Source organism: Lynx canadensis, chromosome C1, assembly GCF_007474595.2.
Source record: "Lynx canadensis isolate LIC74 chromosome C1, mLynCan4.pri.v2, whole genome shotgun sequence".
NCBI lineage: Eukaryota > Metazoa > Chordata > Mammalia > Carnivora > Felidae > Lynx > Lynx canadensis.
The window spans coordinates 72,608,650-72,627,748 of record NC_044310.1 but is presented as its reverse complement, the minus strand read 5'-3'; the positions used below and the strand labels follow the sequence as shown (position 1 = coordinate 72,627,748).

Here is a 19,099-nt window from a genome sequence, read left to right as displayed (position 1 = left end):
AAACCCTGAAATTAAATTACACCATTCTTCTCACAGGCTTAATGGTTTTCTCTTGATCTCAAGCCTTTTACTCAAGTCAGATGTGTTATTACAAACTTCTTACCATTCTCAATCCAGCCAGGTATGTACATGGCTCCATTCTGCTGGGGTATCAACCTCTGACTGGCTGCGTTTATTCCTCCAAGAGCCCACACTTTCACACTGTATCTACCATTTGCATTGTAAGCTGTAAAATACCTTGAATAGACGCCATCATCCTTAGTAGCATCAGCACCTTGACAGGGAAATGAAGGAATTAATGAATATCCTAAAGGCAGCTGGGCATTTGTATATTTCCAACTTATAGAAGGTTAAAATTTTTCAAAGCAAGGATAATGTCACACTATCTCCAAGAGAGTTTAGGATTTGATTGTGTTAAGAATGAGATCTACTTTTTCTTTTCGTGTGTGTGTGTGTGTGTGTGTGTGTGTAGCTTTATGTGTGTATATTTTGTCTTCCTGAATTGTTATCTTTCTTTTTGAAATCTGACATCATGCTGCGTGTCTCTGCTACATCCAACATAGCACAAGGTAACTATTCAATAAGTATCTTTTGAACTGAATTGAATTGCTGTACATTACTGGGGAGAAAAAAATGTTATATGATTATTTTTTTTAATTCATGACTTCTCACTAGGGTAGATTTAGGTAGGCAATTCATTTACAGAATTTGTTCTAGTAAGATTACTTGCATCATAGTCATGTTCCTTCTAACAAGAAATATAGAATTCTCTTTCTCTCACTCTCTGTATTAGATTCTTTAAAAAATAATGGACAATAATTTCACTTTGGGGGCAAGCTAATACAGAGTCTACATACACAGAGAAGTAACATATGACTGCATTTGAATTTATATCTGCTGTTTTCTAAATACTAAAGCCTCAGTTTCTTCATCTGTAATGTATGGTTTATATCTCAAAAGTGTGTGATGAAGATAAAAAAGATAACGTAAGATAGTTATTACTTTTCCTCCTTCCCTTTTAGGGAGTGTGGAATATCCTCTGACAACTCCCTAGAGTCTCTGAGTTTATTGAGCTTAAGCCACTAATGTGCTTGGCCTTTGTGGAAGCAAAATGTAGGCCTGTCTTCATGTTTTCCAACATTTTAAAATATAGGAATTGTGGGGAAGCAGAGAGCTCTCCCAACCAGACCCCCAGTAGTGGACTCCCCGCTTCTAACTATCTTCATCAGACCATGCCCTCTTTCTGTTTTCTTGGTTGCTTTTTGGAAAAGAAAGATGTATTTTCCAATTTTTTGAATGGTTACCTGCTCCATTGTCCAATAATTCCAGGGTAACTGTTTTACCATTCACTGATTCTATTATGGCTGTGACAGTGGCCCTGAGGATTGGTGAGGCTCCTTGATGAATCTTTGCATAAACTGTCATAGCGCTAGGGAATTTTCCTGTGTTTTTGTTAATTTTAGAGGTCACTGTAATTGGAGGCACAGTAGCACTTGATGGACGGGAAGTGACAGTCAGAGTCAGGGTTTGTGAGCTTGCTTGCAGACTGTAACTCCAAATGCCAACCTAACCAAAACAAATGGAGACATTTCCAATTAATAACCATAGGTGACACAGACCTGACTTCAATGCCACCTATAGGAAAAGCTTATCTGATACAAGCATTTTACAAGCATATCGAAGAAGGTCTTTGATATTCTGTCAGCCAAGGGAAACTTAGGTACATTTGGAATGACTACATGGTTCTTATCATCAAGAAAATTGTAATTTGGGAAAATGAGGTCAGAAAGCTGTGTCCTTATCATTGCTTGGTTTCTAAAAAGAAGTATCAAATAATTGGGTTCCTGAAGTAGAGAAAATGTTTTTCATGATCCCATAGTTTCAAGGACCATTTTGCATCTTGACTCCTACGTAATTTGAAAGTTCTCCTTTTAGTACATGGAGAAAACATCACCAATTTCCTTTCTCTTGATTTGCTGTCATACTAATGAGACAGAGAATTAGATGGAGAATTTTCCGTGTTCTCCCTTTCATTCAATACTAACTCTCCTTTTAGCAACCATGCACATTTAAAAAGCTATGATTTTTAAGAGTCTCTTATGCTTTGGCTCTCTTCCACTCTAACCTCTTTTTTTTTTTCCTTCCCCTCTTAAAAACTGAGAACAAACTGAGGGTTGATGGGGGGTGGGAGGGAGGGGAGGGTGGGTGATGGGTATTGAGGAGGGCACCTTTTGGGATGAGCACTGGGTGTTGTATGGAAACCAATTTGACAATAAACTTCATATATTGAAAAATAAATAAATAAAAATGAGAATATATTTCAAAAAATAAAAATAGAAAATAAATAAATAAAAAGCTATGATTATTTTGTCCAAATGTGAGAGGGATAAAACCTGGCCCCATACCTTGGCAGTGCCTGGGATTTGGAGGTAGGCCATTTTGGTGTTTGCATCCACTACAAAGCCATCCTGTTTCTTTTTACTAGGATCCCAGAGAAGGATTTTGGGAGGCTGTTTTGTCCAGGTGATGAGAAATAAAGTGTCTTTCCCCACAGTGCTGTCCACAAGCACTGTGCCGTTCATCCACTGATTGTTCTGGAGGGTTAATCCCTTACTCTCAAGCTGTTAAGAAAAACAACTCTTTACATACTGGAGAATAGAGCCCGCATCACACAGTCTCTTCCACTCTGCTTCCAGCTCTCAGTTGCCCCATTAAAAGCTTTCAGTGATGCCTGAGTTCTTGGTTTGGTACTTAGGTCTAGTCATGATTGAATTTTAAATTACCTTTCTTCCAATCTTAGCTTCCAAGATGTATATTCCTATACCCAAACCAGACTACTTCCCCAAATGACACTCATGAATCCATGACTCTGACTTTATTATACTCTGCTTTTCCTGGAAATCTGTATGTTAATCTCCTTTTGTTCAAGCTTTATCAATCCTCCAAAATTTGGTTCAAATGTCACTTTCTCTGTGAAACTTTCTCTAACGTCCATCTGACTTACTAGCTGAGAATAATCTCTCCCTCTTGTGAGTTCCCATAGAATCTTGATTCTATCAGTCCTTTGATATTCTCAGAGTGTGTTTTGCTTTATACCTACTAGTGTTTATACCTCATCTTGTTTACTAGACTATAAACTCTTAAGGGGACTGACTGGGACTTTTTTTTTCCATCCACATATGGATCATTTGGTTGCAAATAATCAATTACTAGGTCAAGTGTTATTGCAGGCCCTGTGAAGATAAATGAAGTAAGTCAAGGGCCAAGGCAGATTTGCTGTTTGGAGCAGAATGAAGGAATGGTAGAGCAGGAACTGAGGTGGGGAAGACTTAACGGGACTTTTACAGAGAATGTGACCCCAAGGATTGTCTCCTAGATAATTATTTCTCATCCTTAAACTGATATCTATGAGAAGACAGGGTGACCTGTGATGGGATCAGATTTTCTAATTTCATAGGTAGTTTTGTTCTTGGATGTGGAGAAAGTGAAGGGCTCTTAGATATGATTTTTATGGCAGGTAGGTAAATGAGTTCTGCTCATTTCTCTATCTCTCTCCCCGTTAGGTTTCCAAAATACAAAAATAATGGTCAGAAACTGCCTGATTATGAACTTGTCCTTTCATCAGTTTAATTACTTTTTTTTCAGACACCATCCTCCAATTTCCAGACTGGACTCCTGAGTTTAATTTTTTGAATCTGAGCTAGGATTACCCAAATGAGTATAGTCTTCTCTAATTGAATAAATGCTACACTGGTAGCCCAGAAAGCCTGTTGCTTCAAAATTTGTCATTATTTGGTTTTGACATTACAGTATTCCTTTACGTTTGTCCAAATTTTCACAATAAAATTGTGAAATCACGATGAAATTATCACAATAAAACTCATAATTCACACACATGTGAGTTCTGATTGTTCACTCTGAGGTTTAAAAATTCATAGGAGTAGCTTTTGAAACTATTCAAGGAAAACATTTAAAATACATTTGTTCTTTTCATAAAAAATAGCCTCAAGACTTTTGAAAGAAAATTTGGTTTTCTTGAAATTTTAGAACCAGAAGGGTCCAAGAATGTTTTCTGGTTCATACCTGGCTGAGGTCCAGAAAGATGAAGTTCTTAACCCACAGTTATAGAGTCAATGGCAGGCCCAGGCCCAGGATCCAGGTGTCTTGACTGACATCATGGGCTTTTCACAGAACAAAACACTTTCCACCCATTATAAGAAACTCTTGGCAAATATAAGGGGTTTGAGGTAATGGAAAAATAGAGCAAGTAATCCCTGAACACTTACTTGTTCCAGAAAATTTGTTTTAAGATGATCTACTGTGAAGAAAATTCTGACCCAATTATATTGCTATGGGTGCTTGTTAGCAGATGTTAAAAATGAATTCTTGGACCTATTATATTTTATGTTGCTGGTTTCCATGAGGAAGTCAGTTAGCATTGTTTCCAAACAAGTAAACACTAATTGCTTTGTTTAAATAAGTAGTGTTGCATTTTAGGAATAATGTCTAATGTCAGGCTGAAACTTCTATTTTTAATTTTAATCTACTACTAGAATATAGTACTTAGGAGTTTTAACCATTAAACTCTCCATCTTGGCTATGATTATTTATAAACATGAAAAACCAAAGAGTAAAAATTCTGACCTGGATAGAGCGCTGGGAGTCAGCTCCATTTCCAGATGAAAGGGCTCCAAAAGCATCAATGAGGCCGTTGTTCTGAGCCTGATCTGAAGCATATGTCTGTAAACCTCCTAAAATGCAATTACATTATCAGAAGTTGTTTTCTAGAAAGCAAGTATTTGCAGCATTTTAGCTATTGTTAAGACAGAAGAATATGTGAAATATTTTGTTGCATTATTAAGGTATTAATTGATCAATATCAAATAGGCATCCAGATGCACTCAGAAGCTGCTACTAATTTTTTAATCATACTAAATAATAGCTTCAGCAACATCTCAGTTGCCCAACTATGTCACTTATTTGTAAAGCAGCCATGGATCTCTGATAGGTCAAAAATAATATCATAAAATTTCATGTTTTAAAAGTCATGCACTTTCATATAAGAGAATTCATTAAGCCTTATTCCAAGCCTATTGATTTATTCTTATTTTAGACATAATCCTAACAAGCTTCAATTTTGAGTTTTCCCCTAAATCATAAAACATGTATATGTAGCAACAGCAAGAAATAACAGCTGACAAAGAACAGTTATAGAAAAGTATAATATGTAGTAAAAAAAAAAGATTATAAACCAGGTCTTGCAGTCTTGGGCTATTTAGAACATATGTAACTAAGATAGTTGATGTGAAAGTACTTTTAAACTATTAATGCCATCCAAAGTTTAAGGTAAGTATTTTGGTAATGTTCTTGGAGCCTCACTCAGATACCCTTACCTAGACAAGTGAATCTCTCCCCAGCTGCTCTGAGTGTTAGCTGCTAATGGCAGATAGCTATCCCTTTGTCCAGAGAGTTGCCTTACCCAAAGGGGCTATACTTGCCAGAGAAATAACATGTCCCTTCACCTCCAACTTGCCTTGACTCTTCATAGCCACTGACTGATGGACACAGTGCTACAAAAGGTCAGCGCTTTTACCTCAAGATTGCACCAGGTGTGTGATGCAATTCCAGATCGAAAGCCCGCTGTAGGCTTAGACTTCAGCTAGACTCTAAATCCATTTCTGTGCTTACGTCTTTCCCCTGCCCTATCCTATTTTCAATTCTCCTGTTCTCCTGAGGGCTCTCCTTCTATAACTCCCTGTCTCAGGCTCTGTTTCTAGGAAACCCAACTTAAGAGAAGTAAGCAGTCTTAAGCAGATAGGAGCAAGCAGTCCTATCATTTTACCTGCCTCAGAAGGCAACTCACATAATAATTGATATGCATAATCCTGGCCCTAAGTTAAAAAAAATGTGCCCGTTTACTCTGCTAAAGAAGCTAGGCATATATGGAATCTATGTTAAACATCTGTCTCTGTATGTGAGTTAGAAGCACAAAATATTAATGTCTTATGGAGAAACTGCATTGTTTCCTACATTTTCAGAGTGATCTTCTCTCTGTGTGGTTCAGTAGACCCTTTGCTCTACCTCTGCTACTCCTTATTAAAGTCTCTGCTTGGAAGTCATCCTCCTGGAACCTTCTTCCCTCAATAAAGTCAAGGATTTCTATTCTTTCTTTTTATTCAAGTGCTTTCTACTGCTAATATGGTACTTGTATCATGGTATTATGTGGTTAGTGGCTTGTCATCTGTCCCCCCTGGGTCTCTTAGCCAGCTGAAAACTGGAAGAGAGTGGTTCCTGGGTAACCTATTAGATTCTATCCAGTCCTCACAAAGTGTCTGGGAGGAGAGACCTGCATCCTAACTAGAGTGCTGTGCTGATTCCCATCTTTCTCCAGACTGCCCTAATCCTAGAACCAAGGCCTTAAAATAAATGGGTAGAGTTAGTTCTAATGGTCATTTGGGAGGAAGGGCAGGTAGTTGGTTAATAAGATTATCCCTCTCTCTATATATCCCACCCTTATCCTTCTCCTTCTCCTCAGTTCACTGGAGCTTGCAGTGCAGTAGAAGCGACAATTCAGTGGGATGCAGCAGACCACTCTTCACCTGTCATTTTAGACAGCTCCTCTAGTTCTCTTGCTGCTGAGGGTCCTAGGGCGACTGTGTGGATGATGGCTCCGCTTTGTTTCACCTCGTTAAAGCATGAGCTTATCGTGTTATCCTCCCCATCAGTCAGTAGCACGATTTCAGATCCATCTGTTGAGTATTTCTTCCTAATAACCTGAGAACATAATTCAGGGCATGAGTTATCAGGGTGCCCAAGGTGTTGGGAAAACTGCATTTAAAGGGAATGAGAAGAGAAATTCCAGAGGCAATAAACGAGTGCCTGAGAATGGTCACATATCTTTCTATCTTGAAATGATTAATTTTAAATCAACAACTTTCATGGAACTTGACAGTAGTGTTTTCTCTTGGTTACCCTGCTATGGAGCAGGCTCCGTTAAGAGGGATACAAGACAGTTCTAGGGATGGACACCACTGTGGAAGCAGCAAAGGAGGTTTTTCTAGTTTCTTTCACATGATCTCTCCTTGACAGGCTTTCAGAGGTTCCCACATATTCTCAGAAACTCCCTTCATTGAATGAGAATAATATTTTGGAGATTTGAGACTCAGGGCAGATTTTAGCTTATAAAATGGTTGGCATTGGTTCTGACTGGTAAGTACCCGGGTCCCGTGAGTTGTTAATAGTTTTTAATATTCTCTCTAATAAAAACAAATAATTTCATTACTATTAACCCACAGTTCCTCGTTGTCTTATGACATCTACGTTTCAACCATTCCTTATGACACAGATTAAAGCTTTTTACATTGTGTAGAACCAACCTTTTACCCATGTTGGATAAGTTACGATAGAAGGAAAATTAGATTAAAAAATAGTGATGTTCATTTCAGAAGAGGAAGGCAAGAGTCCACTCTTCCCCAAGAAGAGTAGAAGGGGGACCCAGAAGTAGGGGAGACAAGCAATCAAGCTTAAGCAATCTTCTTTGGACCACACTGTCAGAAAGGGAAGGCACCTTAAGTAGCTTGAAACGAAAGCTAAGAACAGAGGGGACTTCTGCCCCACTCTGTTTGGACTCTGAGAGAGGGCTGCCACACAAGGAAAGAGGGAAGAACTATGACTGCTGCTGCATGTAGGAGTCCAGAGCCCACCATCCTCTCAGCCATGGCTGTGGCCTTGATTTGACCAAGTTGCAGAGCCTGAGAGGCCAGGGAAAGGGCTTCATTTGGATTCTTGTGTCCTACTCCCCATCACTGCTACATGCCATGGAAAACATGCAGAAGTTCCCACATACACCGTAGGGAAGACAGAAGTTGGCAGATAAGAGAACAGGTCATCTTGCCAGACAGGCTGAGGGGTATACAGTCTGCTCAGGGGCTGAATGGAGGACATGGGGTGCTCAGGGCTCTGCTCCAATAGTGAGAGCCAGAGTGGGGCTGAGTCAGCCAGGAAGGATCACTGGGCCCTGATCAAACCTGGAGAGCAAAGTCCAGTGGGCACTTCAGCAGACACAAGAGCCCAGAACAGACCTGACATGGGTCCTGCAGCAGGAAACAATGGGGAATTTAAGGACAGTGTAGGACCCAAGGCCCTTTACCTCATCACTGTAAAGTCACATATAAGCTCCTCCCACCCCACATCTGGACTCCATTGGGCAAGAAGAGCATGTAAATTCCAGTTGTGTCTCTCACACTCTCTCTCACCCATCTGAGAGGAAAATGCAGAACCAGAAGTTCTGTCTTCACCACCAGGCCATCTGGCATTAGTCATCTCCCCTAAGGTTTTGCATAGCGGGAGTTTAGTCTAACACATCAGCGATTTCAATGTCAGTTCCCCTCCTTTATTTGGTTCTTTAATCAAAGCTTGGGTGAGTGGTAGAGGCCAGAGAATCCAGATGCACACAGGCATCTGGAGAAGGGATCTGCAGCTGACTGTACAAACAATGGAAACGCTTTTAAAGAACTAAACTTCAAGGTGGAATAAAAGGTCTAGAGGGACAGACTGAATGTGAGGAAATTGTCCACATGCAACAGTGTCTGTTGTCCACATGCAACAGTGTGAGCTGGGTACTAACTATTCCTGCTGCTGCTTGGGAATCTGGAACAGCCCCAATGACGTATTGTGCTCCACAGCAGGCAGAAGGCCGACCTGCCCAAGATGCCACAGATATTCTGAGACCTTAGCCAGCCAGCTTCTCTCAGCCTCTTATTCTTTGTTTCATGGGGCTAAATATCTTCTAAAGAAATATTCAATATTGGATGATATATTTGGAGCAATTAAGAATCAGGTGCCATCAGATAACTCAGTTCAATTTTATTTATTGAGAACCTTCTGTATAAAAGATATTGTGCCAGCAGCCTGGGAGGTAAAGAGATAAGTCCTGTTCCTAAAGAAATTTTGCTTGAGTGAAGTGCATGATTAGAAAGTAAGACAGAAGACCTAGAAGTCGTAAGAGATTTTTTTTTTTTTAAAGTTCACAGTGTTTAGAGAGATTCTCTACAGCTGAAGGAATCAGGAAAGATGTCAAGAAGTAGGTGGCGTCTGTGATGGATCTTTGAAGAATGAATGTGATTTGAATTACAGGAGAAGGAGGAGAAAGTATTCCAAGTGGGGAGCCTAGCAGAGGTGTGGAAGTGCTGAAGGACAGGTGATCCAATTTGCTTAAACATAGGACACCTGGAAGAGAATCCCTGCCACGTAAACACAGAAAGGTAGGTAGGCCCCATATTATGATAGAACTTAATATTAGAGGAAATTTGACTTAATTTGTTGAAAACAGAGAGATGTTTAGGAAACAAATTGTAAACATTGACAGATTATAGGGGAACTTGTCTTACAGCAAATGCCGATCGAAGCCCAGAGCAGATGGACGTTCCTCCTGCGGCCACGGTTGGTAAGCTTCTGGTGAGTGCATTCCTTTCCACATCACTGTTTATCTGTATGAGTTCACTTTGTACATGGGCAACACTGTCAAATGTCACCATCCCAACCCAGGACCCTTGCTCAACCGTCTGCAGAAGGAAAAGTTTGCCGGCTTGGTTCAGTCGATTAAGACGGTCACCATTCTGAATGAAGAAGTAGAAGAAAGGCAGTCAGTTGAGTTTAGATGAGCGGACTAATAACAGAACAGTCTAGAGGAAATTTGGAAATAGCTCCCTCAACACAGAGTAAATGACAACAAGCTTATTCAAGGCCTTTATATTAAATTAGATTTCTGTATTAAATTTCTCCTTTATATTTAGTAACATCTTTGGGTAGAATTTTAGGGCCTTTGTATAAGTGGCCCTAAAAGATCAAACCAGATTTGGCTTTAGTTTGATCATTAGATCACTGCTTTAGTAACAGTTCTATAGATCTACATATTATCAGCGAAACATAAAAAATGTTAAGGCTATGCACTTTATCAGATCAGTGCTCATAAATTGAAAGCTAATTTAATTTGGCAAATGAGACACTTGATGCTGAAATTTCTGTTGAATAGAGTTGAGGTGGGTGTTTCTGATGGTCATGTTATTGTTGTAACTGTTCTGACCCTAAGGGTTGTGTTTATTCCCAACCTGTTACAAATTGCAGTCCAGATCATATCATATGCAAATGTGAGACCAGAGTCCAGAAGAGTAAGACCCAGTGAACATACCGCCATGCTTCCAGACTTATCAAGGACTAAGCACACAATTCTTTGTCCTATCTGCAGCAATGAAAATGTGGGCGTGGGTGGCTGTGTCGTCATAGGAGTGGTTTTCTTAAAGTCCTCAGAATCGCTAATCACTTCCCATGTGCTTCGGAGATTGCATTTTTGGTTTTGCAGGTTTGGGGCTTCTTTATTGTGGTTTTTTTCTGTACAGAATTCAACCACCTGAAATTGTCAATAAAATTATAGAGATAAATAGTAGAGAAGGGTATTTAAATCCCTTGCCCTCCTTCCTAATCTGCCCGGCTAACCCATCAACTTGGCTTAATCCCACAATCACTCCAGAACACTGCTGGGGGAAATTCACAGTCATAATTCAGAGTTCCAATCTCACACCATGTCTTCAACCTTATTGGATCCTTAGTGTTCGTCAGCAGTCTAGATCTGCTCTTGGCTTCCTTCCTACTTCTAAAATTTGCCATTTCAAGCTATCACCACTATCTACAAGCCACCCATTTCTTAACATTTCTCTGTTGGTACCATCCTATCTCTCCATCCTCTTACTTCCCACTCACTTACCAACACCCTACATCCCAGCTCTTTCCACTAAGATGTCCCACAGGCTCCTCAACCTTCGTGTGTTCATAATTGAACGTATGGCCTTTCCTTTAACTCTGCTTCTCCTCCTCTTGCATTTTCTAACTTTTTATTTTTTTTTTTATTTTTTTTTTTTATTTTTTTTTTTCAACGTTTATTTATTTTTGGGACAGAGAGAGACAGAGCATGAACGGGGGAGGGGCAGAGAGAGAGGGAGTCACAGTATCAGAAACAGGCTCCAGGCTCTGAGCCATCAGCCCAGAGCCCGACGCGGGGCTCGAACTCACGGAGTGCGAGATCGTGACCTGGCTGAAGTCGGACGCTTAACCGACTGCGCCACCCAGGCGCCCCATTTTCTAACTTTTTAAAAGCATTTTTTTTAACGGTTTATTTATTTTTGAGACAGGGAGAGACAGAGCATGAACAGGGGAGGGTCAGAGAGAGGGAGACACAGAATCTGAAACAGGCTCCAGGCTCTGAGCTGTCAGCACAGAGCCCGACGCGGGGCTCAAACTCACGGACCGCGAGATCGTGACCTGAGCCGAAGTCGGCCGCTTAACCGACTGAACCACCCAGGCGCCCCTGCATTTTCTAACTTAAGTCACCACTATCCACACAACCACCTAAGTCAGGAAATCCTATCGTCTTCCCTCTACCAAATAACCAAGATCCATATATTTCACTCTCTCTCCAGCTCATCATTTTTCTCCTTCTCCATTGGAATCTCCCTCATTCAAGCCCTCATGGTCCGTGACTCAGACTATTTTGGTCTCCTATCTGACTTTTCCATCTTGTTTGCCCTCCAGTTGGTCCACTGCGCAGCTTCTAGAAACATCTTCTTTATTATTTCTGTACTCAAGACCCTTCGGTGGCTAATCATTGTTCATACACTGTAATCTGGACTATTTCACAGAACAAGGAGCAATCTCTGTGTTTAGATTTTTGCATCACTCTGCATCCTCACTCTGCCTGTGCATCCCAAGTCTTTTAATTTCCCCCCACTGTGATCCATAAATTCTCAAACTTGCCTTGTTTTATATCTCTATGCCTTTGCTCATGGTTCCCACTTTGTCAAGGAATTCCTTTTCCTCTGTCTTCTGCATTGTGAACTTTACCTTCATTTTCAGCCAAAAGGTCATTTTCAAATTGTTTTTTCATTTCCTACCTTCCCTCCAGAGAATTTCTACTCAGCCCTTTGGCTTTCCAATACCCCGTGGATGCTTCAGTAAGATCCCTTTAACATCGTTAGTACACTTATTCGGCTATAAACCCAATATAGCAGAAAAACTGACTCATTAAATTTTGCTTCCTCAAAACTTGGTTCAGTGTCTGATACATAATAAAAGCTCAATATAAGTTTGTTGTTTTTTGAGTAACTCTAAAATCTGCGTGTCAGGTTTTTTTTTAATCTGCAAAAGGGTAATAGTTATTATGCAAGAATTATATGAGAACATACGGAATAGGGTCCATACTAACACAGTCAGTAAATGAAAGTTTCCTCCCCTTTCTTAAGTATTTACATTGCTAGCATTTGGTTGGATTAAAAAAGGTGGCATAGTATGCAAAGAATGTGTAACCTCATTCCTCCTCTCAGACTATTATTCGCAGTATTATCATTCAATTAAAAATCCTAAATATCCAGGATTCTAGTAATATAGAAAGTAATAATTAGGTGTAAAGCACTTATTTTTTTCTGTTTTCATTCTCCAGGTCATTTTGGTAGTGTTTCCATAATATCATTATGGCTACATTTTAGCAGGGGTTCTGAAAAACTTGTATGTGAACTCCAGGCAGAGGTTCCTAAACCTGATCATGCATTAAATTTAACTTTGTGGTTAATCTAAAACATAATGAGGGCCCTCTCTTGAAAGTTTCTGAATAAGTCTAGAAATAGACTGCAAAGCCAGAGTGAAGGATGGGCCTTTTGGACCATGGTACATCACATTTTTAAAACTTACACCACATTTTTATTGACAGACTCTTGCAAGTTACTTCACCTTCTATTTCAAAAGGAAAACATAATTTTATAGGAGACTGAAAGACAGGAGAGTCTCCCCACAAAGTCTCTCCACTGATTTTAGTTAGTGATAAACTGATGCATTTAGTTTTAATTTATGCAAATTTGCTGATATATATATTTAACACTAATAAGGATAATTTGTCAAATTTATTATATACCAGTTGGTCATTTAAAAAAAACATTAGGACACATTTAAAAACTACTTAAAATTATTAAAACTATGTTCAAACCCCTTATAGGCAGCAACACGCTTAAAGGATTGAAAATTTCAGTTAACAACCAAAAGCAAATATGCAGACTGAAAAGAGATCTCTGCAAATTAAATTTAAGGCTACTTTTTATTAATGAATAAAAAGAAGTGTCTAATTCTCTTGGGTAAATTTCTTAGTTAACCAAAAATTGTTGTGCTTGTCTGCCTTTAAGGATATTTGAGATGATTCGAAGCACTGAAACCACAGGCTCATGGGAGGGAGATGATGGAGTCTCACTAATGGACCTAAAGAGGGGGTGCGGGATGCGGGGGGGAGATAATGAATTTATCACTGATTTTGTACTCCCAGTTTCTCCCACAGAGAATCAGCTGTTCACTGGTGATTTCCTAAACTTTGATCCTTTCTTGCAGCAATCGGGGATAAGATACTTCACTAAATTCATAAGTGTCAAGAAGACAAAAATACAAGAAGAACAGAATACTTACAGAATCAATACTTTGTGCAAACATTATGGAAGCCTTCACAGTCTGCAGGCCATGAGGTATGAACTCACATCCTTCTTCATACAGCCCTGTTACTTTGTCGAGTTTGCATGATTTGGTGACACAGCTGCCTCCCTGACACTTCTTTATTACATTTTTGCCAGTAATATCTGCCGAACATCTGAAAATACATTAATACGTTTAGGTGCTGTAATCATTTTGAAGGGTTATTAGACCCTGTGGTCAGGTTGTTCTGATGTCTACAATTTCCTCTTATAAACAAATAGATCACCTTAAATAGCAAAATTATTAAATTCTCAACAGAGTCATTTTTATTTGCCAGAAAGTATCTGAAGAGTTCCCCAAACGGTATCAGAATTTGTTTCTTTGCAGCAGAAAAGCTAACTCTGGCGTATGGCTGTTGTCAGAATTAATAAGCTTCCAAGTCCTTAGCTACCTCCTAATCTAGGACCCTCATTGCTAGAAAATCAGGAACTCTCTTTTGTTTCCCTCAAAAGGCTTACAGACTTTTCCTGTTTTTCTAGTTATACAATTTTGCATATTTCTTATATGTTCGTAGGTATTTTAGATTTTTCTTTATATGCTTATGAGTTTGTGGCTATTATAAATGGACTGCTTTCCCCCAAATTTTATTTATTAAAATTTTTTTGATTATTTATTTTTGAGAGAGAGAGAGAGAGAGAGAGTGAGCAGGGGAGGGGCAGAGAGAGAGAGGGAGACACAGAACTGGAAGCAGGTTTCAGGCTCTGTGCCATCAGCACAGGTCTCAAACCCAAGTGGGGCTCGCAGAATGGCTCAAACTCACAAACCGCAAGATCATGACCTGAGCAAAGTCGGATGTTTAACTGACTGGGCCACCCTGGTACCCTTCACCCCTACATTTTATTTTTTAAACATATAAATAATGTATCAACACCACAGAAAATTTGGAAAATAGCAAAGGAGCATAAAGAAGAATATAAAAAAATCATGTCCCACCATTAGAAATAAGCTACTGTTAACATATTGAAGCATTTTCTTCTCTATATATCAACATAGCATTGCACATATCGCTTTGCTTCCTGCTTTAAAAAAACTTGGTATGTTAGTATACTTAAGATTTTAATGTATTATTATAATTTATAATATCCTTTTAAAATGTGACTTTAATAGCTGTATGTTTTGATACTATAAAATGAATCTAGCCTAATTTATTTAATTTGGTCCCCCCCCCCAAATTAGTAGAAATTTGGTGCTGATTTGTCAGTACTAAAAGTAAAACTTCAGTGAATAAATAAAATTTCACATTAAGTTTTGGCTCTGTTTCCAAGTTTGCTACATGATTCCCAGAGTAAAAGTTTGAACATTTTAAAGTCTGTGGATACAACCCATTCTGTCATTTCCCTTAAAATGGATTTTTAAGCACGAAATTACTGGATCAAAAAATAGGAAAAGTTTTACAGATTTTATATTTGCCATCAAATTGCTTTCTAAGGAAAGTTATGCCAGTTTATGCCTCTAACAACCATCTGTGGGAGTGCTCATCCCGCTGAAAGTAGCTTTACTTACTAGGTAATAAGTGATTCTCATCCTAGTCACATTTGTACCTCTTTGATTACTAGTAAGTCTGAACATTTATTATATGTTTATTGGCCATTTTTATTTCTTCATTTGTGAGTTATTTATTCTTCTCCAGTGTCTATTTTTCTATTAGGGAGTTACCGTTTTGTTTTTGGTTTTAAAAAGTTCTTTGTGTGTTATAATACTAAGCTCTTAAAAGTCTGGTTTCTTAATTTTCATAGATATGTTTTTCTGTTGTTACCTTTTTCTTTAATTTATGTTTGATTTGTGTACAACCAAAATTTTAATTCATATGTTGCCAAATTTATTATTCCTTTAGTTACATCTTTTTCCGATTCTTGAATGCATAGAAAGAACTTCACCAAATAACAATTCAATATTTATTAATATTTATCTAGTTTCTTACTCATTATACTTAATGAGTCTATCCAATTGGAATGAGGGTCTGTTAATTTTTTCCCCACACAGACACAGTTAAAAATTGCTCTGATATCTTAAGAAATTCTGCCTTTCCTCATAGATTTGTAATTCTGGCTGTATTAAATAATAAATTGTTATATATGTGTCTATTAGCCCCATTGTTTTAATTAATGTAGACTTAGAGTATATTTAAAATTCAATAAGTAAAATGACCACTTATTACTATTATTTTTCAAAACACTTCTTAGCTACTATCTACTGAATAATCTCTAGGATTTTAAAAATGAGGTAAAAATAGATGTATTTTAACTAGTTTCATAAAATCTATGTATTGATTTGTGTTGAATTTACATCTTCCATGAATTCAAAGTCTCTCAACTTATCTTGATATTCTTTTGAATTCCTTAGAAGGATCTTACTGTTTTATTCTAATATGACTTTCACATTTCTTAGAGTTGACCCTACTTTAAAAAAAATTATTTTACTTAGTTTTTAAGTTTTTATTTTAGTTACCTGGTGCTTATCACAACAAGTGTGTGCACTCATTCCTTAATCTTCATCACCTATTTCACCCATTCCCTCCACCCACCTCCTCTCTAGTAGCCATCAGTTTGTTCAGTTAATTAAGAATCTGTTTCTTGGTTTCCTTCTCTCTCTGTCTTCCCCTTTGCTCATTTGTTCTGTTTCTTAAATTCTACATATGACAGAAATCATATGGCATTTGTCTTTCTCTGACCTATTTTACTTAGCATTATATGGTCTTGATCCATTCATGATGTTGCAAATGGCAAGATTTCATTCTTTTTTATGGCTGAACAATATTCCATTGTTCCAGTATTCTTTATTCCTTCATCTATTGATGGACACTTAGATTGCTTCCATAATTAGTACATAATGCTGCGATAAACATACGGGTGCATGTATACCTTTGAATTAGTGTTTTTGTATTCTTCGAGTAAATACCCAGTGGTACTATTGCTGGATCATAGGGTAGTTCTATTTTTGACTTTTTGAGGAACTTCCATGCTGTTTTCCAGAGCAGCTGTACCAGTTTGTATTTCCACTAACAGTTCAAGAGGGCTCCTTTTTCTCCATATCCTCACCAACACCTGTTGTTTCTTGTGTTGTTGAGTTCAGGTATTCTGACACTGCGAGGTGATACCCCTGCCCTACTTTTATTACACTTTTAATTGCTATCTTAAGTGGAGAAGAAATTTTCCATTATATTTTTGAACTCGTTATTGTTAATCTATGGAAAGGTAATTTGAATATTCATTTTGTATCTGGTCCCCTTATTGACTTCCTTTGTCAGTTTTAATTTCTATTTATTTCCTTGGGTTTTCTGAGTGGACTATGTCTCATCTGCTTAAAAGCAATTTTCTCTCTTCCTTTTGAGTAGCAGCTCCCTACTGCCCCACTGTTTTTAACCTCTTCAGTTTAAGGTGTTATTGCATTGGCTCCAACTTTCTAAACAAAGTTAGAATGTGCTAATAGTGGTCATCCTTATTCCTAGGAATGTCTCTAGCATTTCCCTATTAAATATGAAAGGCTACCAGTTTTCAGTGAATGTTCTGTATCTTATTAAAGAAGTAACTTTCTGTTGTGGTCACTACCATCATTTTTTAAAATTGCTCCTAGCCCTTCAAAGCAATAAAAATATTTGGAAGATAAGAAGCAATAAACGTTATTAATACACTATAATTAAATTTTTGTTAAGAGGACATGGTGATCATGTCAGCTTTGCTAATGTTATCTGTGGAAGAACATGCCGTATATGTAAATATGTCTAGAATATCTCTAGGAAGGACTAATAAGCTTACTAATAAGTTTTTCTCTTGAGGGAATATACAGCATTCAACTATGTAGAAGCTTAGAAAAGAGAAGTGCGGAAGGCAGGTGTTGGGTTTGGGATGGCATGCATTGGCTGAGACTGTAGAGGTCGGTCCAATGTATGATCACATCAGGGAAGGGCCCCTCGGTGTGGTCTGTGAGGTGCAGAGGGAATAAGCTAAAGGAATCTGGTGGACTGTGCCTGGTTCTAGGAGGCACGTAGTGTCTATTTATGCCTGAGGTTATGTAACAATGAGGGAAGATACAACAGAAGTGGACCTAGCTAACAGAGTTTGAATGTTGTAAAGAAAGGCGAAATGGTGAGTAGTAATGCTCCTGTGGGAGAAATGGGAAGCCAAGATTGAGTGCTGAGCCAAGTGCAGCTCCCCTTGGAAACAGTTGCACCACGTAGGATAGTAACTGAACCCAATCGTAGCTCCCGTCCTTGAACAGCATCAGGCAAACAGAACTGGAAGCAGAAGTGGAGAGGAGTGTTGTACCAAATTTTAGTTTTCAAAAAGGAGTTGTTGTTTTTTAAACTCGGGCATATGTGTGCAAGGTTATCAAACTCCTTTGAGAATCTATTGGCATCATTATTTTTCTTCTGTACTCAATATACCATATTAACTAGTTACCTAATATCACAATATTTTCAAATTTCTGGAAGATATCCTACTTGGCCTTAGTATGTTTGTTATCCCCTTAATTCTACCAGATATAATTTACTACCCATTAATTTAAAATCTTTTTAGAAAACTGTATCTACAGAATTATTTTTCATGCCATCTGTCAGGTTTTAGTGTCTAAATTATGCTACCTCTTTAAAGTAAATTGGGGGCGCCTGGGTGGCGCAGTCGGTTAAGCGTCCGACTTCAGCCAGGTCACGATCTCGCGGTCCGTGAGTTCGAGCCCCGCGTCGGGCTCTGGGCTGATGGCTCAGAGCCTGGAGCCTGTTTCCGATTCTGTGTCTCCCTCTCTCTCTGCCCCTCCCCCGTTCATGCTCTGTCTCTCTCTGTCCCAAAAATAAATAAAGGTTGAAAAAAAAAATAAAATAAAGTAAATTGGGAAATTCCCCGCCTTTTATGTTAGTGCTAAAGCAGTTTATATTCATTGAAATTGAACTCACCCATAAAATAATGGCAGCCAAGAGTACTTTTCAAGTATTCGGTTTGCTTTGTATTGACAGTACAGAAAGTTTAATTTAAATTGGGATAAATTTTGTTTTGTTTTAATATTTGGGTTGTCATTTATGTAACTTCCACAGTCCCTCCCAAGCCCATTTGTACTGATCAAATCCACATAGATACCATTTTGCCCTCAAGGCACTAAAGAATCCCATTAGGCTGGCTTATGTCCCTGATTCTGATATAGGGAGATGGAGACACTGAACATGGTACCTGTGGATTTCTTATCGTTGCACACACACACACACACACACACACACACACACACACACACAGAGGCAAATGATTTGTAGCTGCAGAGTAGACAATTCAACTAATTGAAGCACTTACAAAGTGAACAAAAGAAGTAGTTTTGTGGGAAGCTGAAAAAGAGGGCGCTAAGAGAATGAAAGATAAAAAATATAAAAAACTGATATTTTTGAAGTCAATTCATGGAAGAAAATGGTTATAATTTTAAAATAGTTTGGGAAGGTGGCTCAGTCAGTTGAGCATCTGATTCTTGATTTCAGCTCAGGTCACGATCTCAAGGCTTGTGAGATCAAGCTCTCTGTGCCCCCCTTGGGCTCTACACTGACAGTGTGGAAATGACT

At 38.5% G+C, this 19,099-nt stretch overlaps 2 protein-coding genes across 3 annotated transcripts in view; one reads left to right on the top strand and one right to left on the bottom strand.

Annotated features, from left to right (window-relative positions):
- Positions 1-19,099, bottom strand: part of CLCA1 (chloride channel accessory 1) — a 31,166-nt gene that overhangs the window by 3,883 nt on the left and 8,184 nt on the right. The window contains exons 5-12 of the mRNA XM_030327324.1: positions 13,498-13,675; positions 10,190-10,408; positions 9,390-9,617; positions 6,600-6,774; positions 4,645-4,751; positions 2,406-2,621; positions 1,305-1,566; positions 104-274 (exon numbers count right to left, since the gene is read on the bottom strand). Of these exons, the coding sequence (XP_030183184.1) occupies positions 104-274; positions 1,305-1,566; positions 2,406-2,621; positions 4,645-4,751; positions 6,600-6,774; positions 9,390-9,617; positions 10,190-10,408; positions 13,498-13,675 (1,556 nt within the window). The remainder of the gene's footprint in view (positions 1-103; positions 275-1,304; positions 1,567-2,405; positions 2,622-4,644; positions 4,752-6,599; positions 6,775-9,389; positions 9,618-10,189; positions 10,409-13,497; positions 13,676-19,099) is intronic.
- Positions 9,392-19,099, top strand: part of ODF2L (outer dense fiber of sperm tails 2 like) — a 142,995-nt gene continuing 133,287 nt past the window's right edge. For both annotated transcript variants that reach the window (XM_030327315.1, XM_030327319.1), the window contains exons 1-2: positions 9,392-9,456; positions 13,423-13,553. The gene's annotated coding sequence lies outside the window, so the exon portion shown is untranslated. The remainder of the gene's footprint in view (positions 9,457-13,422; positions 13,554-19,099) is intronic.